Raw genomic sequence first — 23,877 nt, 5'->3', positions numbered from 1 at the left:
TGCCGAGTTGCCAGGAGTTGTTTTGGGCTGACTGTATTTTCTGTGTATTTTGATTTTGTGTTTAAATAGTTGTTGTATATATTTCTTTAAGAAAACTTTTTATAACAGGGATTCCCGGAACATGCTTTTTATGCCATTATAATGTCCGTTTTTAGTGTTTTATTTTTGTCAAGTTTTTTTTATATTATCACAGTTTTTAATAGTTAATTAATCTATTAGTATTAAACTAGTTTATAAAATCACACACGTGGCGTCCCTATAGATTAGGGCGTTACAGAAACCTTAAAGTTGGCCAACTCCAGTGATTGAATCTTAGGGTTAGCTAGGTCTCAAATAAGGCCCCTAGGGCCAGCCAGGGTTAGTTTCAATTCAAAATTTGTGCTTTCCAAAGCTCGAATGTGTTCTTCATGACTAAAAGAGTCAAGAATTACAATGAAGGCCAAAATCTAATTTTTTTCCATCAAGAAATCACACATTATGCATTCTAAAACTGTCATGCAAATCAAAATACCAAAAAGATTACAATCTAACGTGAGAATCAAAAAGTTTCTAAAAGCTTAAAAAGCTTGAAACTTATCAATGGCAGGTTCAAAAAAGAGATGTCAAAGAAGAGAAGATGGGGCATATATGGAGAGAGAAGATCTAAAAGCATGCCATGCAAAAAGCTAATACTTGGCTAGAGAAGGTTGTTTGACAGAGGCTACTACAAACAAGACGAGAATGAGGAAGTCCCTATCCGACCAGATGTTTGAACAAAAACTTAAGGAGAAAATATTATCCCAATTTTTTTCTTCCTCACGTGGCATGTCCACGTAAGCCAAGATTGAGGACATGTAGTGTAACGCCTTGATGATTAGGCGCGCTACAGTGATTTTCTAATTAACATGCTTCCTTTTCTAATCAAAGGGTTTTCCTTGAAAATCTTGTTAAATTAAAACTTTTGATTCAACTATTAAACTTAATAAACTTTTATAGAGTTATTTACATAAGTCGGGATCCCGTAGTAAAACTTTTTACAAAATATTCCAAATACAAAAGTCAGGTCGCACCGTGACTACAAAATAAAAACCCCAGATGTACTGAGACCGAACACTCCAGGCCACATTGCCCTGACATGTACAATCTTCATCCAAGACCGGTGCTCACTCATGTTCAGCTTTTGCCTTTCCCTTACCTACACATGGAAGTAGCATATGTGAGTCAACAGACTCAGACTGAAAAGCATACAACAAATCATATAGTCACGACTTATGTCTAGGCGCCCATACACCTATCCACAAGACTTACCAGATGACTTAAGAACATTCTTAACAATTGGTACTACTGTCCATGATATCACCCACTACCAGCACTATGATCGCACTGCGGGACCGGCACTATGTTCGCACCGCTATGATAGCATCAATACTACCCAAAAGTATAATTGGCCATGATATCACTCTTAACCTGTACGATACATGTACTGTTGAACCGACACAATGGTTGTGCCGCTATGATAGCGTCAATTAATACTTTTTAGGGTGAGTACCACTCTTAACCAGTGCGATACCTGTATTGATGAACCAACACAATGGTTGCGCCGTTATGATACCACCCAAATCATATACAATCACAACAAAGCATGTATATATACCACACATACATACATTCGCATATACAATACGTTTGATACTATTCTTGCCTCGTTTTCAAATTCAAGCGAGTTGGTCGATCTGAACAGAAAACCTCGTGCTGGATGGATGCCCTAAGCCACATTCACGCATATGGGTAAATAACATTACAAAACCCTAATATGGGAATCCCAAACCCCAACTAAGGGTTCTACTATTGTTCACTATTAAAATAATACCCCAAAAACCAAGGAAATAACCAACTAAGACACTAGAAATAACATGAATCGACAACACAAAAAATTTGGGAAACCGGTTTCGATCTGGTTAACCGGTTTCACAGGGCCTGTGAAACCCGTTAACCGGTTTGTACCAGGTAACCCAAACAAATTCAAACCCTTGTCCGATTCGTATCCAAAACTTACCAAACCTTCCACAACACCTATAACAACCTCAAACAATATATTCCAAGCAGTAAAAACATCATACAACTCATGAATCCAATTCTACCATTAATGAGCCAAGTATGAGCTCACAATCTCAAACTTGCCCATTCCACAAACAAACCAGAAAATCCAACAAAAATTAGTTAAATTCAACTTAAAACAGCTTCTGAAAACACCCTAGGGCGAACCTAACCTAAACAGCCACTTCAATTCAAAATTACTTAAACATAATCAATTAAAACATAAATAATTACAAGGTAAGAGCTACTAGGGAATACCTCAACTTGAGAACACTTAAATTCTTGTAGAAATCCAGAAAAATAGAAGCTAGATTGGGTTTCCTTCTGGTCTTGTGGAAGCCGAACAAAGAAAGAAAGAGACGTTCTAGTGTTATTCTACTTTTTTTCTTGTATTGACATTTTTCTTCAACTTGATAAACGCCTAAATTAATTAAACTAGGCTAAAAATAAAAATAAAAAGACTAGGTGTCACCCAAATATTCAGCCACATACCCTTCTTACCAAATACCTAACATACCCTTGCACATAAAACATAAACAATATTCAGCCTAGGGGTAAAATGGTCCAAAATTACAACCCCGCTTAAACCCGGTATTCTATTTATCTCAAATATTTATCCCACTAAGTAAAAGGTTCTAGACTTACCCATGTGATTCAAATGGCCATCCATCGTATTTTTCGTTGTTGCCGAGCAAAAATTATAAAAATAGCATAATTCATATATAATACAAATAATACATCTAGAGTTTAATAAAATCTTTGGAATTGAGAAATTACAACTCTAATGCCCATTTCTAAAAATGGAACCCACAACTAAATAAATTCATAAATATTTACAGAAATATCATTAATTAACGCTAATTGCCTTTACTAATCCATATTCTAAAATGCGGTCATTACATGTAGAATACAACCTTGCCAATAGTAGAACAAAGTCTCTTTACAAGGCATCGCAGAATCATCAAGCAACAAGCAAGAGGAGTTAAGCAAGCCGTAAAGAAGCTGCAAAATAATGTATGGTCGGTTAAAGGGAGTATATAGGCCAACCAAGAAGAGCTTATATGGCCGGCCAGGGTTTGGGCACAAGTTGGCCGACTAAAGGTAACTTTCAGACAAAGGAGGGGTTCGTTCAACTAAGTAAGCTTGACCTCTACAAGGAAAAGTTATACAACGGCTAGCCAACACTTGCCAAAGCTGGTCAGAACATGACTTGCCAGACCCTGGCAGGAACATGACCGACCAGACCCTAGTAGGAGCATGGCTAGTCAGACCCCAATATGCATGCATTGTATGGCTGGCCAGCCTGCACCTTACAGGTGCATGGCCGACCAGTTTTTGCTTGGCAGGCCTTTGGTGCGCAACCTTCATCCATGGACAGCAAGTTAAGCAGTGAATTGGGCCAACAACCCACAAAAATAGAGAAAAATATCAGCAACTTCCCTACTTTTGAGGAATAATTTAGTCAATTAAAGTTTATTATTTTATTATGTATATATAGCTTTATCTACCTATTTTTAAGGAATATTAGTGGTTAATATACATGTAAGCTCTACTATGTAAAGAGAATTAGCCTAATTCTAAAGTTCTAAGTCTCTATGCTCACCTAAAGCTCTTAAGCTCTAAGTATGAAACCCTAACTCTCTCTCTCTCTCTCTCTCTCTCTCTCTCTCTCTCTCTCTCTCTCTCTCTCTCTCTCTCTCTCTCTCTCTCTCTCTCTCTCTCTCTCTCTCTCTCTCTCTCTCTCTCTCACTTGATATTTGCCTACTTGATTCATACATTGTAATCTTAAGAGAGCCACTTCGGATTCCACAACCCTTGTTATCTCAGTGGTATATCTCTAGTATTAATACAACTAAAAGGAGAGTAGGTCATTACCTGCTAACTACGGGGGTCAAACCTCTATAAAATCTCTTGTCTTATTTACTTTTCTATTTTTATTATATAACATGTGGCAAGCATCAATAATAAATATGACTTCGCTGTCAGTTCATATCTAATGGAGTGCTAAATAGGTGGTGTATTGATATTTTTTTTAGTATTTTTCAATTAAAAGTTTTTCTCATAATGTGCTATAACTTGTGCTAAATTTAGCACATGTTAAAAATTAGACGAAATTTAGCACATAATATAATATTTTACCAAATTTGACATATAAGAAATATTACTTTTTAAATTACACTTTTGTCATTAATTATTAATTACATATTTTAATACATATATTTTATTATAATATTGCCATTAATACTTTTTGAAATATTTAATTTATTAATAGTCATGATATTTTATTTTTTAGACTAATTTGCTTATAATATTATTGCACTTTGGATTACAAATATAAATATTGTGCAAAATATAACATTCATTTATTTTTTTATTAAATTTAATACAATTGTTAATGTTGGGTTTTGTGCCCTAAATAAAACCCATTTTAATATAATCAGATTTACTAATTAATAAAAGATCAGAAATTATTCTATGTTCCATGGTTCACATGATTTATTTCATGATTATGCTTAATGTATAAATTCTATTATATCTAGAACATACATAAATATATATTTGTTCATGATTATAGTGTCGTCAACACAGTAGAATATAATCATGATTATATGTTCAAAAGCTTAATTCCCATGATTTGTCAGTTCACTGGATTTAAACTGACATGATAATCGGCGATAAGGTACACTTACACCTTGGATAAGTGTTATGTCTTTTCTAGGGCATTGGCAAAGTTTACCAGTATTAGATGTATGGAGTATACATTGGAAGGGACCGATATTGATCTTAGATAAGATATCATAAACTTACTGTTATATCTTTCTAAGTCAATATCAATGGTTGATCTTAGGTCTATGGATCTTAATCATGATATGGTTAGGTTTAGCTTAGTTGTATTATTTATGTTCTTCAAGTTGTTCATGGATGCTAACTTATGGTTCTGCCAGATATTTACATCTTGAGAATGTGGTAGTTCAATTGAGTGGGAGCGCTGAACATAAATATGGAATCTATAGCTTCTATAAGTATTTGGAAGTGAAACGATGATTTCCTTCGAGCTTGGCTAAATAGAAATAAATGATTGAGGCCTCATTTCAGTAATTATATTAGTTTACTGAAGTATCATTTATAGGTATCATTTATAGTTAGCTAAGTGTTATAAGGATAAAATACATTGAAGGATAGAACGGTAAAGTTTTCCCTATTCAGTTGTTACGAAAAATATAAATAATACGCAAGTGCACGTAATCAAGTAGTAAACTCACACAGGTGAGGTCGAACCACAAGGAATTGGAGTGAATACCACTAGATTAAATTTATAATTCTATTTGGCAAACCAATAAATTTTATGATTGAAACACAAAACAAAGAGTATCAAGAAACTAAAATTGACAGCAAAAGATTTAATCAAGATGATAAAATAGGAAAGAAAATCTTGTTGATTTATTTACCCAATTGTTAATGCTAATTGCTATCATTTTTCTTGATGTGAATAATAGATTAAATAAATTAACCTAACTCTTTTCAGATCTTTTAGGCCCTAAATCACATGTTATCTAATCAATCTCTGAATTAGATTAACATGTGATCATGTTTAAGCAATAATCCAAATATCACACAGGTTACGCAAATACTTTCGTTTCACATAAAACCTAGATTATCTAATTTTAGCATTCTCAATTCTCACTTTTCAAATTTTGAATTAAGATCATAGAACATGTAGAAGGTGATCAATCTTAAACATGGAAATACACACAAATATGGATAATTTCACAAACAAGACAAAAGGAATAGCAATTATCATAAACTAAGCAAAACTTCAATCAACATTCATCGTCTTTCCCAATTGGGAATCTAGTTCATAAAAACCATATTAACATCCATAATCAAATTTAGTACAGAAATTAACATAAAAAAATTCAAGAGTTAAGAAAGAACTAGTTGGTGATTGCGCTCCGGATCGTCACAATAGCTTCCTCTCCTCCTTCATTCACTTTTCAGGGCTAATCTCTGATGATTTTCGTCATTAAACTCGAGTCCCTTATATAGGAATTAGGGTTGCTACCTTTGAATGGAAAAATTTCAAAACTGGCCAAAAATCCGGTGTTTCGCCCCTGATCGCGACTAGGGCTTACCATAGGCCAATTGGAAAATACACCCTTTCTGCCAAGCCTCCTAGTCACGACCCAGGTCACGACCATGGGCAAGCCTGGTCACGAATACTAATGCTAATTTAACAGCTTCAGCAGATTTTTCTCTAGAATGCCCCGTCTTTTCACCAATTGATACAATTTGAGCTATAATGCATTGGGAACCTGAAACAAGGAAAATCAAGCGTAAAACCATTCCAAAAGGGAAACATTATGTGAGAAAACACTTATGAAATCGACCCAGAACTTAGGCTAAAAACAGTCTAACAAAATTTCCCCAAACTAGATCCTTGCTCGCCCTCGAGTAAGACTAAGACTAACACTAAGACTCAATTTAACTATGCTGTCAGATAATTATAGTGTTGCTGGCTCATGTTCCATTTCCTTCCATTAATTAAACTAGATTTTCAACTCCAAAAACTCTAACAATTAATTGGGATGCTCATTTTATCACACCATGCACAGATACAATCCTTACTTCACAATCGAAAAAATGTTATAATGGTTTCACTCCATCAAATCATTCCACAAACCAATAGCCAATATGCTTGCATGCTTACCTCTCTCCACTAATGTTGACAACATTCTTTTCAAAATTAATAAAACTTTTTTAGGTAAGAATTGATGGCTTAGATATTTGGAAAATAAAAGAAATTTTTAACTAACGATATCATAGGCACATTTTAGAACCCATAAGTTTCTCACAATTTTAAAATTTTCCCGAAGTGTTCCACAACTAACCATGATTGAGATTTTCTGTATTTTTCAATCACTAGACATCATTGACAATATCTTTATTTTTCTTTTCTTTTATTATTATTATTATTATTATTATTATTATTATTATTATTATTATTATTATTATTATTATGATTATTTTCTTTTTTTTTCAAGTGATGTCGAGTTACAATTTTTTTTCACAAGTTTCTCAATCACATAAGATATTTTTTTTTCTTCAACACTTCCACACACTCTATTTTTCACTCCTCCAAACTTATTGTAAGGCTTATGATACCATTCAAAATGTGATGAGGACAAAAATAACAGTGTGGATACATCTTTAGTTCAATGGATGAAGAAACGAAACAGGTTTAGACTCAAAAGGGTTCACTAAGGATATTCATTTATAGTAGGCTTGAAAGGCTCAAATTGTCCAAAGAAACTACCTAAATCATGTTCCTATTAAATGCTGTGAAGGATTTTGCCTCAAGAGAATAAGACATGCAAGTTCTAAGCTATTCAATCAGTCTTACCACAAACCACAATAAAATAATTATACCATATTTCACAGATTGTCAAATTGCATCCATACACAGGCTTTACAAGCATCCAAAATAATCCAAAGAGTAAAAAAAAATTAAGCACACAATTTTTAAAATTTCAGGACATTTTACAATCAACAGCAGGATACAACTATCTTCAGCTTATTTCCTAATCATAAAGATAAAATAAACTAAACTAAAACTCCCCAAACTGAAATTCACATTGTCCCGAATGTGCAAAGAAAACTTAAGGGAAAGAGACTTACCTGAGACCCCCATCAGAAGGGGTTCGGTGGAGGCGGCTGATCATATGGATGAAATCGAGGAGGTGGCGCCAGATAATTGGGGTCTTTGATCCCAATGTTCATGCGAGTGATTAGAGAGTTAAGTTGAGTGACTTGACTCTCATCATTTATACTCCTCTTAACCATGTAATTTTTCATATGGTTGTTTTGTTGACTGATGTAGTTCAGTTGTGCATGTGTGTACTGCATTGCCGGATCAATTGGGCCAGGCAATTGTTGTGGCACATTCTCCTCCTCCTCTGCACTTTGTTCACCAGGGCGCCTTCTACCTTGTGGTTGAGTTTCTGGTGGTGGCTGCCCATAGGGATGAGGCTCCTTGAGCCTATTGACCATGCTCACATCCATCTTTCTCTACGGCACTACCTTGTTGTCAAACGGCAACTCACTTACGTCATAAGTTCCGCAAAGATCAGTAATAATTCCAGCCAACCCAAGTCCACCTCTCGTGGCACCTTGAACGATCAATTAAAAACTACCCCGAACAACTTGACCCATATTGATCTTGTACCCTTTCATGATGGCGTACACATATTTCAGACGATCCATTTGCACATCAAAAAAGTGCTTGCTAGGCACCAACCGAGAACTCACAAAATACAGCCAATTTTTTTCCACAGGATTTATTTCACACTGATGCAATAAATTTTGGCGACCCATCATGCCCATTATTATCATTAAACCTAAAAATCAGGAACCCAACCGTTTCATCTACATCCACTAAGTCAAGATGTTCTTCCTCTTCAAGTACTCTCAATCGCTGTTCATCTCTAGTGAAATCAGGCAATCCATAGAGTGCGTTGATTGCATCAGATGTGGCTGGGAATTCCTTACCGCAAACTTTAACCACCCCATGTTTCCTTTCAGGCCAGTTGGCCAAGAATTCACAAGCCATGGTGACATTGGCTCGTTCTTTGACATCCACAAAACTACCCCAATTCATGCTTTCAATTTGACCCCAGATTATTTCAAATCTTCGTTGGCGTCTCAATGGGGTATCGGTGTAATCAATCCCCTAGTCTTCAATGTAGGGCCTATCCTTCAACTTAAGGAACCGCTCTTGAGCTGCTTCACTTACAAACCAGGACCTATCAAAAGATTGTCTTGGATTGGACCGGGGAGGATTGGATGATGAACCATCCTCTTTATTTGCCCTTGTTTTCTTACGTCCCATAGTTACCAACAAACACGAATTTTATACAACAAAGATTTTCGAGAAATTTTGACAGCACCTACCCTAATTTTCTTCAATTTCCCACAATTTCAATATTACCAAAAACACACAATATTCCAAGAACAATCACCACAGTCACCAAAATCACACACAATACTCCAAGACAATCAATTCCTCAATATGCCAATAATACCATAATCCAAAAATCCCAAATACTATAGCAAACTATTCAATCTTGTGGGAAATGCATTTAATCAATTAAGATATTGAAGGGAATGATACTTACTAAATGAGAATGCCATTAATCCACCTCCATTGTTGAATCACCATGGAAAGCTTGATCTTGAAGATGATGAATAGTTTATTTTCAGAATTGGGTGTAAAGTGGTAATTTCTGGATTGATTTTTGAAGGAAAGTGAAGATTGATGAGAAAAAATGTGTTTGTGGGTGATTGGTATGGATGATTTGAAGGAAGAATTAAGAAAATTGGGTTTTTAAGGTGTGAAATGGGTTTGGTGGCTGAGAGAGAATAGGGGTTCGGTTAGGGTTTATGGTAGATGAAATGAGGATTTTCGGTTTGAAATTGGGTTTTTAAAGGCAATTTAGGGTTTCAACCCGATCACTGGTCGTGACCACCTAATGGGCTAGTCGCGACCATGGATCGACATGAAATAGCAGGCTCTCTGTAAGCCCTGTAGTTGCGACCATGGTCGCGACCCGACCATGAAAAAGGGTCCCGACCATAGAAAGAGCTAGTCGTGACTACTAAAGGCATTGAAATTGTAGGCTTTCTGTAAAACTCCAGGTCGCGACCATGGTGAAGCCTAGTCACGACCACTAGGTTTTAGCCCGAAAAAATTATTTTTTTCTTTTTTGACTTTTCACGCTTTGCACGGTTTAACTTAAAACAAACGTCTAAAAGTTTACAAAACATTAAAATGCTAAAAATAAATAAATACATAAACTAAAGTCTCAAAAACACATCAAAGTAACTCAATCACTTGGGTTGCCTCCCAAGAGCGCTGTCTTTATCGTCATATAGTCGGACGTTGAGTTGCTTTTCAAAGAGGCGCCTGTATAATGGCGGACTTAGCTTGGTCAATTTGACCTCCCAAGTAGAGCTTTAACCACTGTCCATTAACTTTAAAGGTTTCTGGACTCTCGCCTTTCAGTTCCATCGCTCCATATGGGAATACCTTGACCACCTTAAAAGGTCCCAACCATCTTGACTTCAATTTGCCAGGAAACAGTTTTAACCTTGAGTTAAAGAGTAAGACCTGCTGCCCGGGTTGAAATTCTTTCCTAATCAGATTTCTATCATGCCATTTCTTTGTCCTTTCCTTGTATATCTTTCTATTCTCATACGCTTCGTTTTTGAATTCTTCCAGCTCATCTAATTGTAACAGTCTCTTCTCTCCTGCGGCTGCTAAATCCATGTTCAGGGTCTTCATTGCCCAATAGGCCTTATGCTCCAACTCCACCGGCAGATGATAGGCTTTTTCATACACCAACCTATACGGTGACATTCCGATAGGTGTTTTGAATGCTATTCTGTAAGCCCACAATGCATCATCTAGTTTCCTTGACATATCCTTCCTCGATCTTTACACTATTTTCTCCAATATCAGTTTAATTTCCCAGTTGGAAATTTCAGCTTGGCCATTACTTTATGGATGGTAAGGTAGAGCAGTCCTATGGCGGACTCCATATCTGGCTAGCAGAGCTTCAAACTGTTTATTATAAAAATGACTCCCTTCATCGTTAATAACTGCTCGGGGAGTTCCAAACCAAGTGAATATGAACTTTTGAAGGAAAGACAAAACTGTCTTACCATCATTGGCTTGTGTTGCAGCAGCTTCCACCAATAAGATATACAGATTGCTGAAAGAAGATGGAAAAGGACCCATGAAATCTATCCACTAGACATCAAACAACTCCACCTTCAAGATACCTGTCAAAGGCATTTCGTTTCTTTTGGAAATATTCCAAGTTCTCTGACAACGATCACATGCCTTCACAAAATCATTAGCATCTTTAAAAAGAGTAGGCCAATAGAGCCCACTTTGAAGAACCTTAGCAGCTGTTCTTATGCCGCTGAAGTGCCCCCCACATTGTAAGGCATGGTAGTGGTTCAAGACAGAATACATCTCTTCTTCAGGCACACATCTTCTTATTATCTGATTAGCACAATGTTTGTAAAGAATCGGCTCTTCCCAATGGTAATGCTTCACCTCTAAAAAGAACTTTTTCAGCTGTTGACGAGACATCTCAGGGGGTGTAACATTTGCAGCTAAGAAGTTGACATAGTCTGCGAACCAAGGCACCATCAAGCTTTCCCTTAAACTAAAGAATTGCTCATTGGGAAACTCTTCATTTATCTGCACCTCCTTTGCATTTTATCTCTCTTCTAATTCAAGTCTTGACAAATGATCAACAGCTAGGTTTTCAGTCTCCTTTTTGTCTTTTATCTCAATGTCGAATTCTTGAAGCAGAAGCACCCACTGAATCAACTTTGGCTTTGCATCCTTCTTGGTCATAAGGTACTTTATTACAGAGTGGTCCGTATAAACAATCACCTTATTCCCAATTAGGTATGGCCAAAATTTGTCACCAACGAACACAATTGCGAGCATTTCTTTTTCCGTGGTGGCATAGTTCAACTGAGCATCATTCAGGGTTCTTCTAGCATAGTATATGGTATGAAACACCTTGTCAACTTTTTGTCCCAAGACAGCTCCGATGGCATAGTCACTTGCATCACACATCAACTCGAATGGCAACTCCCAATTTGGTGAAGTGACTATAGGTGCCGATATGAATTTCTACTTAAGAGTTTGGAAGGCCTTCAAGCATTCCTCTACAAACTCAAAAGGTACCCCGTTAACAAGAAGATTGGACACTGGTTTTGAGATCTTTGAGAATTCCTTGATAAATCTTTGTTAAAATCCCGCATGGCCCAGAAAGCTCCTTACTCCTTTTACAGAAACTAGAGGGGATAAATTCTCAATTGTAGACACTTTGGCTCTATCCACCTCGATGCCTGCCTTCGAGATCTTATGCCCCAGAACAATCCTCTCTATTACCATGAACTGGCACTTTCCCAGTTAAGTACCAAGTTTGACTCCTCACATCTGATTAGCACTTTCTCCAAGTTCTTCAAACAATGGTCAAATGAGGAACCGAAAACTGAGAAATCATCCATAAAGATCTCTATACAACTCAATCAAGTCTGAAAAGATCGCCATCATACACCTCTGAAATGTTGCTGGAGCATTACATAGTCCAAATGGAAAGCGAAAGTGCCATATGGACATGTAAATGTTGTCTTCTCTTGATCTTCCGGTGCTATGGCTATTTGATGGTAACCAGAGTAGCCATCTAGGATATAGTAGTACTCTTGTCCAGCCAACCAGCCTAACATCTGGTCAATGAATGGCAAAGGAGAATGGTCTTTCCTGGTTGCCTTATTAAGCTTCATGTAGTCAACGCAGATTCGCCAACCAGTAACTATTCTTGTAGGGATCAATTCATTTTTTTTTCATTTTTTATCACTGTCATCCCTCCTTTCTTTGGTACTACTTGCACTGGGCTAACCCACTTACTGTTTAAAATTGGGTAAGCCACTCCAACATCTAACCACTTGACCACTTCCTTTATGACAATCTCTTTCATTGCTAGATTAAGTCTTCCTTGTGAATCAATAGTCGGTTTAGCGCCCTCCTCCATTAGAATTTAATGCATAACAGTTGAGGGACTAATTCCATTAATATCAGCCAATGTCCACCCAATGGCTTTATTGTGGGCGCGGAGTACTCTTAGCAGCTTGTCAATCTCCACATCAGAAAGTGAAGCTGACATTATGACTGGAAGCTTCTTGTCTTCTCCCAAAAACTCATACCGTAGATGATCAGGAAGCACCTTCAGTTCTAGTTCTGGTGGTTTTTCTGTAGATGGCACAAGCTTCTTTAGAACAACCCCCAACTCTTCATAGTACTTTCTATTCAATGGCCCATAAGAGTCAAGCCATTTGGCATATCCCATTGCCTCCATTCCATCTTGCTCATCCAACTCGTCTTTCGTTAAGCTCATTTCTAAAGGATCTTCCATCAACTTTTTCTTCTCCACTATAGTGTCTATCAGATCAACAAAGAAACAGTTATCACTTGCCTTTGGAAAAGTCATTGCCTTTAGTACATTGAAGACCACTTCTTCCCCTTGCACTCTCAGCTTCAATTCACCCTTTTGAACATCAATCAATGCTTGTCCTGTTGCCAAGAATGGTCTCCCAAGGATGATCGGAACATTTTTGTCTTCTTCCATATCCAAAACAATGAAATCAGCTGGGAAGATGAATTTATCCACTTTGACTAGAACATCTTTAATGACACCCCTTGGATGAGCCAACGATCGATCAGCCAATTGCAAGGTTACTGTAGTGGGCTTTGCCTCCCCCAACTACAATCTTCTAAAAACTGACAGAGGCATCAAATTGATGCTCGCTCCTAAATCACACAACACATTTATCCCCTATACTCTCTTGATGGTACAAGGAATGGTAAAAGTCCCAGGATCTCTAAGTTTGGGAGGGAGTTTCTTCTGCAGTATAGCACTACAACCCTCAGTCAATACCACTGTTTCATAGTATTCCATTTTTCCCTTTTTGGACAGAATTTCTTTCATGAACTTCACGTAGCTAGGCATTTGTTCGAAGGCTTCTGTGAAGGGAATGTTGATGTGAAACTTTTTAAATACCTCCAGAAATTTTGAAAATTGCTTGTCTAGGTTGATCTTTCGGAGTCTCTGCGGATAAGGGATCTTCACATGGTGATCTATGCTGACTGGTGGAGAAGCTTCTTTTGGTATAAGACTTTCAATAGTCATCTTTTGTGCTGATGTGCAAACCGGTTGATCTTGGACCTCTTCTTCAACTGGTTGTTTCCCATCAGGCCCTTCTTCCCGCTTCTCAGGGTAATTTCCTTACAGTTTTCTTTTGGGTTCACCTCTGCTGTGCTAGGCAAGTTCCCCTGAGGACGGGTAGCTATCTGAGTTGCCAATTGCTCCATCTGATTCTCTAAGGCTTTAATGGATGATCTAGTCTCTGTCATAAACTGTAGCAATAAATCTGCTTGAAGACTAGACCCTCCACTAGAACCTTGTTGCTGTGGTTGCTGTTGATTCTGCTGGGACTGATTTCTCTGCTGATAGAACCCATGTTGTTGCTGATTAGAACCACTATTTCTTCAAACCCTTCCTTGATTTTACTCAAAGTTGTTATTTTGAGAGTAATTCCCGATGGCTTTTGCTTCATCCATCGGCAAACTATTCACATCTACCGGGCATTCGTCATAGGTGTGAGGGCCCCCACAGAGCTCACAAATAACTTGAGCCTGTTTTGCCTGCACAACTATCAGCTTTGTCAGGGCCTCTACTTGGGCTGTCAATTTGGTGATGGCGTCTACCTCATGCATACCAACCACCTTCTTCGTTTGACTTCTTTCAGTTGGCCATTGTTGATTATTCATGGCCATTTCTTCGAGCAAATCATAGGCCTTGTTTGCACTTTTTCTCATAAATGCCCCACCAGCTGCGGCATCTATAATCATTCTGGTGTTACCAATGAGCCCGTTGTTGAAGTTATGGACCAACATCCACTTTCAATCCCATGATCTGGACATTTCTTAATCAGATCTTTGAACCTCTCCCAAGCCTCATGGAGAGATTCATTGTCCAGCTGACATAAATTATTAATTTCTCCTCGCAGCTTGGCAGACTTTGCTGGAGGAAAAAACTTAGACAAGAACTTTGTTGCCAAATCGGTCCATGTTGCAGTAGAGTTCGGTGGGAAGGAGATCAACCAACTTTTGGCTCGCTCTCTCAGCGAGAATGGGAATAGTCTCAGACGGATGTCATCATCGCTGACTCCATTTACTTCGAAGGTCTGACATAACTCCATAAAGTTAGACAGGTGGAGATTTGGGTCTTCAGAGGGGAGTCCATCGAACTGAACTGAGGAGTGCACCATTTGGAGTATGGCTGGCTTTATCTCAAAGTTGTTGGCATCTACAACAGGTGGTCTTATACAAGACTGAACCCTTGTTAATGTTGGGAGAATGTAGTCTCTCAGACTTCGACCGTTTGCCTGGTCTTCAACGGCACCTCCGTTATTACCGTTGTTGCCGCCATTATTACCGCCATTAGCATTATCAGCCATGATTTCTTCTGTTTCAGCAGTTGCCAAAACTCTTTCTTGCCTTTTGTTTCTTTTGTTTCTTCTACAGGTCGTCTCAATTTTAAGATCAACTGGCAGTATAACACTCTGCCCGTAGTGTCGCATACACCTTCAATTCCTGAAATAGATTAAGACAATGTTGAAAGAAACAGGTTAGCAATCAGCAAGAACAATTAACCAAAGTAGAATTTAATCTAATCTTATGCAATGTCAATTTTTAAATAATTTCCTGGTAACGGCGCCAAAAATTTGTTATGAAAAATATAAACATTACGCAAGTGCACGTAATCAAGTAGTAAACTCACACAGGTGAGGTTGAACCACAGGGAATTGAACTGAATACCACTAGATTAAATTTATGATTCTATTTGGCAAACCAATAATTTTTATGATTGAAACACAAAACAAAAAGTATCAAGAAACTAAAATTGACGGCAAAAGATTTAATCAAGATGATAAAATAGAGAAGAGAATCCTGTTGATTTATTACCCAATTGTTAATGCTAATTACTATCATTTTTCTTGATGCGAACGATAGATTAAATAAATTAACATAACTCTTTTCAGATCTTTTAGGCCCAAAATCACCCGTTATCTAATCAATCTCTGAATTAGATTAACATGTGATCAGGTTTAAGCAATAATCTAAATATCACACAGGTTACGCAAATACTTTTGTTTCACATAAAACCTAGATTATCCAATTTTAGCATTCTCAATTCTCACTTTTCAGATTTTGAATTAAGATCATAGAACATGTAGAAGGTGATCAATCTTAAACATGGAAATACACACAAATATGGATAATTTCACAAACAAGATAAAAAGAATAACAATTATCATTAACTAAGCAAAACTTCAATCAACATTCATCGTCTTCCCCATTTGGAAATTTAGTTCATAAAAATCATATTAACACCCATAATCAAATTTAGAACAAAAAATTAACATAAAAAAACTCAAGAGATAAGAAAGAACTAGTTGGTGATTGCGCTCCAGATCGTCACAATAGCTTCCTCTCCTCCTTCAATCACTTTTCGGGGCTAATCTCTGGTGATTTTCGTCATCAAACTTGAATCCCTTGTATAGGAAGTAGGGTTGCTACCTCTGAATAGCGAAATTTCAAAACTAGCCAAAAATCTAGTGTTTCGCCCCTGGTCGCAACTACATAAAGTCCTAGTTGCGACCATAGACCAATTAAAAAATACACCCTTTCTGCCAAGCCTCTTAGTCACGACCCAGGTCGTGACCATAGATAAGGGTCGCGACCATGGGTAAGCCTGGTCGCGACTACTGATGCTAATTTGACAGCTTCAGCAGATTTTTCTCCATAATACCCCGTCTTTTCACCAATTGATACAATTTGAACTATAATGCATCGGGAACCTGAAACAAGGAAAATCAAGCGTAAAACCATTCCAAAAAAGCAACATTATGTGAGAAAACACTTATGAAATCGGCCCGGAACTTAGGCTAAAGATAGCCTAACATCAGTGTAGATCATCTATGGAGGATCTTTGACTATTAGGATTGTAACAATGGATAATCATAACGTTTCTATATCGTGGTACATATAGAGCCTTCTATATAATTGAGAGTGCTATTCAATTCTAAATCTATAGTGGCGCAAGGCGGAATTAATAAGTTAGAGAATTTACTTGGTGAATTTTAGATCTACTTATTAAAAACTCGGTTATATAGTCCCATTGTCCCCTCACTAGTTGAGATAATACTACTTGCAGACTCAGTTAATTGATTTTAATTAATCAATTATAATTCTAAAATTAGAGTATGTCTTATTTACGAATTTTTACTTAGCAAGGACTTAATTGTGAAGAAAGAGATTTTAGGGTCAATTGATTAATTAAGAGACTTTGTATGGTCTAATTAATAAATTATATAAATGATAATTTTATTTGATAATTAATTATAATTATTAAATAAATAATTTTGGCATTTATAGGATTGAATTGGAAAATATAGTATTATTGAAAGAAGAATTAAGTGGTTGGAAAAAGTAGTAAAATTATAACTAGAAAGTGATCCTTTAAGTGGGCGGCACTTAAGTATTTTTTTCCCAATATTTTATTCTTTTTTAATCCATATAATTCAGCCCTAAGCCATAGTTGAAACACTATAAAAAGGAACATGATGCTCTCACTCATCCATTTGATGCCTTCAACCAAATTAAACCTAGTTTTCTATGTTAGACAACTAGTAGATGAGAGAGTTCCTTCCATAGTGATTTCAGCCTCCTTCATTGTTCTTCACCATTCGAAACATTGACTGAAAGAGTGACATGCCCACACATAGCAAGTCAAGTACTCAATCATAGTGAGTAAGACGGTGGTAACCAAACCCGAAGGAGAGAAAGAGATCCAGGTTTAGATCTTGATAATACTCTGCTATAGAAAGGAATCAATGGCTAGAGATCTTGAACGGAAGGAGTCATATTATTCCGCTGCAACCAATGTAAGGTTTTCTAATTCCTTATGTGTTTAATTTTATTGTTTTAGAGATATTCATATTTAGGATATTAATTCAACATACTTATTAGTAAATCTAGATCCTCGTAAAATATTTCCAACAGTTAAGTCTTGCATTAGAGATGATAATCCGTTCTAAAGTTTGTGCTATCCTAAATGAGAAAATTTCCTTTATTGTGAAAAGTGCTATTATTGTATATTACCGTATTTCTTTGTAATCATTTTAATAATAATAATAATAATAATAATAATAATAATAATAATAATAAAATTGCCCGATGTGAAATTCTTAAATGCACTCGTAACTACTATCTCATGTTAGATAAATTAATAATTTTAAGATACAAAATTGTATACAATATAGAACACTATAATATATATAATAATTAAATAATAATTGGGTTTGCATACATGATTGACACATAGCAATTACTGCAATTTGATAGTACAATACTATCAACTAAGTCTTCCTCCCTAGGTCTCTAAATCAGAAAAAGTTTTAGTTTATTGATTATCAAAAGTGTACAATTGTGATGAGACAATATGTATTTATAGAGTTAGGGAGGGGACTTAGCTACATAACCCTAGTTGGACTGGGCTTGCACATCAAATGCTTTAGTTAACTAGAAAAATCCACACTTCTGTTTCACCTAGACTTTACATACAAAAGCTAAGCCCGTTAAACTATTGATCACCAATAATACGGGTTAATACAGCAAAGAACTATTCAATTAACTCAAGTTTTAATAAAACCAATAAAATTTAATGTAAGTCCAGATTAAAAGTCTAATATCTCATAATTGAGGAAATTATATTATATATCTCTTTTAATTTGATGCATTTAATTTTTACCATTTCTTTTAGAATCTATTATGTTTACCTCTTTTTTCAATTATTCTACCAATTTTACTCTTATCACTTTACGATAGTTTTCATTTTTCTCTAATTAAAATTTTGTCCAAACTTTCCCACAAACCTACACATCTACAAAGAACACAAATCTATTATGTTTGAAATTATGTCTTGTTTTTGTAGTGTGTGAGGATAATTTGAGTACAATACTCATAAAAAGAGGTATATTTAAATTAAATTTAATTTAAAGGTAAATTTGATTAATGTATAAAAAATGGGGGTATTCTTCAAATTCTTCTCATTGATCTCATCTCACTCACTATCCAAAATAATAAAGTTTAGGTTTTGACACTACATACTAAAATTTCTAGCTTTTTTACTTTTTCATTGTGGAGCGAAATTTTTTTCAAAACTACTGTGTAAGTTTTATACTGTGTACTGTGTTAAGTTTACACTGATTGTTCTACAATTATTTTTTAGTTATTCCACTGTTATTTTTTGTTTTAATTGTTCTGTTTCGTTATTTTACGGTTGTTTGATAAAAAAAAAAACATTATTTTTGTAAAAAATTCTGTGTGAGTAAAATTATAAATTTTTGTCAAAAATACAGTATTTTTGTAAAAAAAAAAAAACCCTTAAAATATCTTGAGCTTTTTTTAAAAATAATATTATTATTATTGTAAAGTTTCGACCGTTATAAACTAAGAATTCAAAATTTTTAAAGACCCTTACAACTCTGCCCTTTTTGCTATTTCCACTCCATTAAAAATTCAAAAATCAGAGACACAAGAGTTCGCCTTTGGTGGGGAAGAAGCAGAAAGTAGGGTGCCCAAATCATCTACCTTCGATCACATGTTCATTCCCTCACAATCCGACGGTTGAGATTGTCACATAATTAATAACCGAAATCACAACGTATGATCTTTGGATCTTCCCTCTCTCGTTTCACTTCCAGTTCTTCATTTCAGCTTCTTTTTCAGCCCTTAACTTTTCGGGACAATCTTTGAGCTCTCTTGACGGTTTTAGCAAATTTCCTCAACTCGGTTCGGGAGAAAGTTATCTGGCCATGTTTGGATAGTGAGAAAATAACAACGAAAAGAATTTATAAAATGCCCGTTTCAACTCGGTCTCAGCTCACGAATCAAGGGAGCAACGAAAGTCCAGAACAGAAGGAAGGTAATCTTCCATATAGAAACCTTCACCATGGATTGAAAGAGAAAATGAGAGCCTTAACCCTTTTGTACGAGCAGCAAAAGCAGGCTTCCCTGGCTCTCAAGAACCAGTCTTCCATGGCAGAAGAGCAGCAACGATTCAAGACCCAGTCAAGCTGTGAGCTTCAGGGATTTTGTAAAAATGAAGAAGAGAAAAAAACAAAGTCGAATAATAACCAAGTGATGAGGGAGAACTCAATACCTAACTCCACCGTTACAAGAACTTATGTACTCCCTCAGCCTTCAAATGATGACGCGAAGGAGAATGTGGCGATGGTTGGAGGTGGCGGCGGTGGCAGGGATCGAATTGTGAGCTTTTCAGCGTGTCCGAGAAAGGCCATGGCTCCAAAAATTGTAGCGAGGAAGCTCTCATTGGGGAGTTTGGCGCCTCAGATGGAATCGAAAGGCGTGGACTTGTTAAAGAATGTTCAAGAATTGGAGAAGTTGGAGACTGTTCCGGTGAAAACCAGAATCTGTGGGAGTAGGATTATGGTGTTTGTGAGGCTTAGACCAATGGGGAAAAAGGAAAAAGAAATGGGTTCTCGGTGTTGTGTGAGAATTGTAAACAGAAGAGATGTTTTTCTGACTGAGTTGGCCAATGAAAACGACTATCTGAGGCTGAAGAGGCTTAGGGGAAGACATTTCACATTTGACTCTTCCTTTCCAGATACTGCTACTCAACAAGAAGTCTACTCCACTACGTGAGTACTAAAACTATATTCTTCAACTTTTTTTTTTTTTTTTGGAAATTTTTTATGTTTAAGATATAGATTTTGCCCTATGAATTTCATAAGTTCTGTAACAATGGTGAAAATAAAGAAACAAATGTCTCCTTTTATTGTTATGTCTTGTTTGCATTTTCTATTTCACCAAACAAAAGAACAAGATTATCTGCTGCTAATAAATCCCAATAGATTAATTATAGATAAGTACCTATGAGTGTTTTATATTGTGCCAACTAAAATTTAACTCAATAATGACCTTTAGTAATAATAAAATTTTGATCGAAAAAAGGTACTCCACAATTTTTCAGAACTGCAGACCTCGTGGAAGCAGTCCTGCAGGGAAGAAATGGCTCAGTTTTCTGCTATGGAGCAACAGGTGCTGGAAAAACTTACACCATGCTTGGTACGGTTGAGAATCCAGGAGTCATGGTTTTGGCAATTAAGGACCTCTTCACAAAAATAAGGCAGAGGAGCTGTGATGGAAATCATGTAGTTCATCTTTCTTATCTGGAGGTCTATAATGAAACTGTCAGGGATTTGCTCTCTCCTGGAAGGCCTTTGGTGTTGAGAGAAGACAAACAGGTCTGTTTTCTTATTATGCCATGAATTACATTCCAATGGTTGCTAGAGAGAGATATCTGTTCTGATTATTGTTCTTGTTGCTTTTGAAGTCAAATTTTCTTTCAATGATTTAGCATAGTGTGTGAAGACCATTGTATTTATTCATTCGTAAGGTTTGGTTTGCAGGGAATCATAGCAGCAGGTCTTACACAGTACAGAGCTTACTCAACAGATGAAGTAAATTCCTCACTTTATCTGATATAATTTTCTTGTTAAAACTTTCATTATTAGTTCTTGTTGTTTTTAACAATGATATGCAGCAAAGCAAACTAATTTGTTAAGTGGGGCAGTATGTAATTTTGTTTACTTTGGTTTGTGATAGGTGATGGCATTACTCCAACAGGGAAACCATAACCGAACCACCGAACCAACTCGTGTCAATGAAACTTCTTCACGTTCCCATGCCATCCTGCAGGTATTTTAAAAGATGGCTGTTTGAGATTTTAAGAAAAGACATGTAGAGTAAACAAATGTTTTCTAACCTTTATATCATCTAGGTTGTGGTTGAATACCGAGTGAGAGATGAAGCTATGAATGTGGTAAATCGAGTGGGGAAGCTTTCACTGATTGATCTTGCCGGGTCAGAGAGAGCACTAGCCACAGATCAAAGAACACTTAGATCTCTTGAGGGTGCTAGCATTAACAGGTCACTTCTTGCTCTGAGCAGTTGCATCAATGCCCTTGTGGAGGGCAAGAAGCACATTCCCTATAGAAATTCAAAGCTGACGCAACTTCTTAAGGACTCACTAGGAGGCTCTTGCAACACTGTTATGATAGCCAACATCAGTCCAAGCAATCTCTCATTTGGTGAAACCCAAAATACCCTACACTGGGCTGATCGTGCCAAGGAAATCAGGACCAAGGTTCCTCCTCATAACTTCTGTTTATTGATCTTATTTCCTTTTCCTCTACATTTCTGCTATGTAACTCTTTGTAAGTTGTAAGAAATTCTTGGACTTGTTGCAGGCCTGCGAGGAAATGAGTGAGGAAATACAGCAACCACCAGAATCTGAGACTGATAGGGCCAAGTTATTGCTTGAGTTACAAAAGGAGAATCGCGAATTGCGATTGCAAATGGCTCGTCAGCAACAGAAGCTCATAACTCTTCAAGCACAGTCGTTGGCTGCAAACTTCTCTCCAACTCCTTCTTCAGGTACCTCTCTTATGACTCCTCCATCTACAGCCCAACCAAATGAGAAAAGGAGGACAAGGACCTCTTTCTTAGGTGGTAACTGCTTCACTCCAGAGTCGCGGAAAAAGGGTGCTGAAGAAACAGTTAGAGAGCTTCAAAGAACTGTCAAGGCATTAGAAACTGAGATTGAGAAAATGAAGAAAGACCACACTTTGCAGCTGAAACAAAAGGATCAACTTATTCGTGAGCTTTCAAGGAAGAGTGACAAACCACAAGAAGAAGTGTCACTACAGACGGCGACAAGGATGGTGACAAGGGCTAGTCTACGGCCAAAGGAACGACCGAAGGAGCCAATTGGAGGTGAATTGAAGAGTCCTAGCTATCGCTTCCGATCACCAGTTCCTTCAGCTAAGAAACGAAGCTTTTGGGACATAACCACAGCTAACAGCCCATCCATTACGACACTCAATGGAAGAAAAACCAGAAGCCATGTTGTTTCTGAAACTGGTGATGTTCCATCAATGCTTCTTCAGGTAATTCTTAGGTTTTTTTTTCGCTTCATTATTACTATATCCTGTTGTTCTTGGAATTTTTCACATCAAAAGCATTTAGCTGGATACAGCAGAAAAGGTCTCAAAATCATTGTGGCCCTCAATTTGTTTCATGTTTTTTATTTGATGATATGAGTTTTTTCTACGTTCAACAACTGATGCAGTTTGAATATCCATTTTTCTGGTTTGTGTTCTTGTTTGGACCCCATTTTGGTGAATTCCAGCCAGGTTTTGCTCGACAAAAGCCAGAGTGTTTAAGGTAACATCGGAGAGTGTTTAACAAAGCGAGTTACAGCCAGAGAGAAGATTAAAAATGTGGAAAGAAGGGAATGACAAACACAGGAGGCTTTACCAGAAAAGTTCATTCCCCACAAACCATAAATCTCTCTTGGTTGAGGCTTTGAGCTGGTCAAGTTCAAGATGAAAGGAAAGATTTTGTACTTTCTCAACAATGATTGCCACATGTTTTTTTTTTTTTTCGTGTTCTTTTTTATCTGTATATTTTTTCTTTATTTTTATAAGAATTGCAAAAGTATTTTATTGCAATATCTTAATTGTACTTGTAGAACATACATGAGTTTCTTCATTAATTTATTTTATGGAATTATATGTGAACCAGTTTCTTTCTTTGTTCATGTAAAAGTCGTCATTGCAAACCTTACTTAAAATGGCTTAATTGCAAATGCATAATGATCTTTTTCAAAATAGATGTACAAAAGTTACCAGTCTCCACTTCCATCTTGACTGCAATTAATTTATTTTATGGAATTATATGTGAACCAGTTTCTTTCTTTGTTCATGTAAAAGTCGTCATTGCAAACCTTACTTAAAATGGCTTAATTGAAAATGCATAATGATCTTTTTCAAAATAGATGTACAAAAGTTACCAGTCTCCACTTCCATCTTGACTGCAATTAAATATAATTTATTAAGAGTGTGTTTTGATAATATTTTTTTAATTATTTTTTTTGTTATTAAAATTAGAAAAGTTAATATATTTTCTAAAATTATGTTTAATAAAATTATTTTTACTTTTTAATTTTTTAATTAAGAATCTAAATTTTAAAAACAAAATTGTTGACCTCGCTTTTAGTCAACGATAATGAG

At 36.4% G+C, this 23,877-nt stretch overlaps 4 protein-coding genes and 1 non-coding gene across 5 annotated transcripts; 2 read left to right on the top strand and 3 right to left on the bottom strand.

Moving 5' to 3' along the window:
• Positions 1 to 10,024: 10,024 nt before the first annotated feature.
• On the bottom strand, positions 10,025 to 10,552 carry LOC115710797 (uncharacterized). The gene has a single exon (XM_030639145.2). The coding sequence runs from the start codon at positions 10,550 to 10,552 to the stop codon at positions 10,025 to 10,027; it is 528 nt and encodes a 175-aa protein (XP_030495005.2).
• Positions 10,553 to 10,630: 78 nt separating this feature from the next.
• Positions 10,631 to 11,290, bottom strand: LOC133036285 (uncharacterized). Its single transcript, XM_061112831.1, has 2 exons — positions 10,915 to 11,290; positions 10,631 to 10,818 (listed from the first exon to the last, which is right to left on the bottom strand). The coding sequence occupies exons 1-2, from the start codon at positions 11,288 to 11,290 to the stop codon at positions 10,631 to 10,633; spliced, it is 564 nt and encodes a 187-aa protein (XP_060968814.1).
• Positions 11,291 to 12,695: 1,405 nt separating this feature from the next.
• LOC115710796 (uncharacterized) lies at positions 12,696 to 13,844 on the bottom strand. Its single transcript, XM_030639144.2, has 2 exons — positions 13,497 to 13,844; positions 12,696 to 13,418 (listed from the first exon to the last, which is right to left on the bottom strand). Exons 1-2 carry the CDS (start codon positions 13,842 to 13,844, stop codon positions 12,696 to 12,698), a joined length of 1,071 nt encoding a protein of 356 aa, XP_030495004.2.
• A 776-nt stretch (positions 13,845 to 14,620) lies between these two features.
• On the top strand, positions 14,621 to 14,727 carry LOC115711799 (small nucleolar RNA R71). Its single transcript, XR_004010672.1, has one exon. It is a non-coding gene; the product is annotated as a small nucleolar RNA R71 (small nucleolar RNA).
• A 4,567-nt stretch (positions 14,728 to 19,294) lies between these two features.
• Positions 19,295 to 23,405, top strand: LOC115711509 (kinesin-like protein KIN-8A). The gene is made up of 7 exons (XM_030639855.2): positions 19,295 to 20,442; positions 20,775 to 21,048; positions 21,214 to 21,264; positions 21,410 to 21,502; positions 21,585 to 21,950; positions 22,054 to 22,752; positions 22,995 to 23,405. The coding sequence occupies exons 1-7, from the start codon at positions 19,640 to 19,642 to the stop codon at positions 23,031 to 23,033; spliced, it is 2,325 nt and encodes a 774-aa protein (XP_030495715.2). The 5' UTR covers positions 19,295 to 19,639; the 3' UTR covers positions 23,034 to 23,405.
• The last annotated feature ends 472 nt before the right edge of the window (positions 23,406 to 23,877 follow it).

Source organism: Cannabis sativa, chromosome 3 (assembly GCF_029168945.1).
Source record: "Cannabis sativa cultivar Pink pepper isolate KNU-18-1 chromosome 3, ASM2916894v1, whole genome shotgun sequence".
Classification (NCBI taxonomy): domain Eukaryota; kingdom Viridiplantae; phylum Streptophyta; class Magnoliopsida; order Rosales; family Cannabaceae; genus Cannabis; species Cannabis sativa.
The sequence above is the reverse complement of the archived record's forward strand: the minus strand, read 5'-3'. Positions and strand labels throughout refer to the sequence as shown.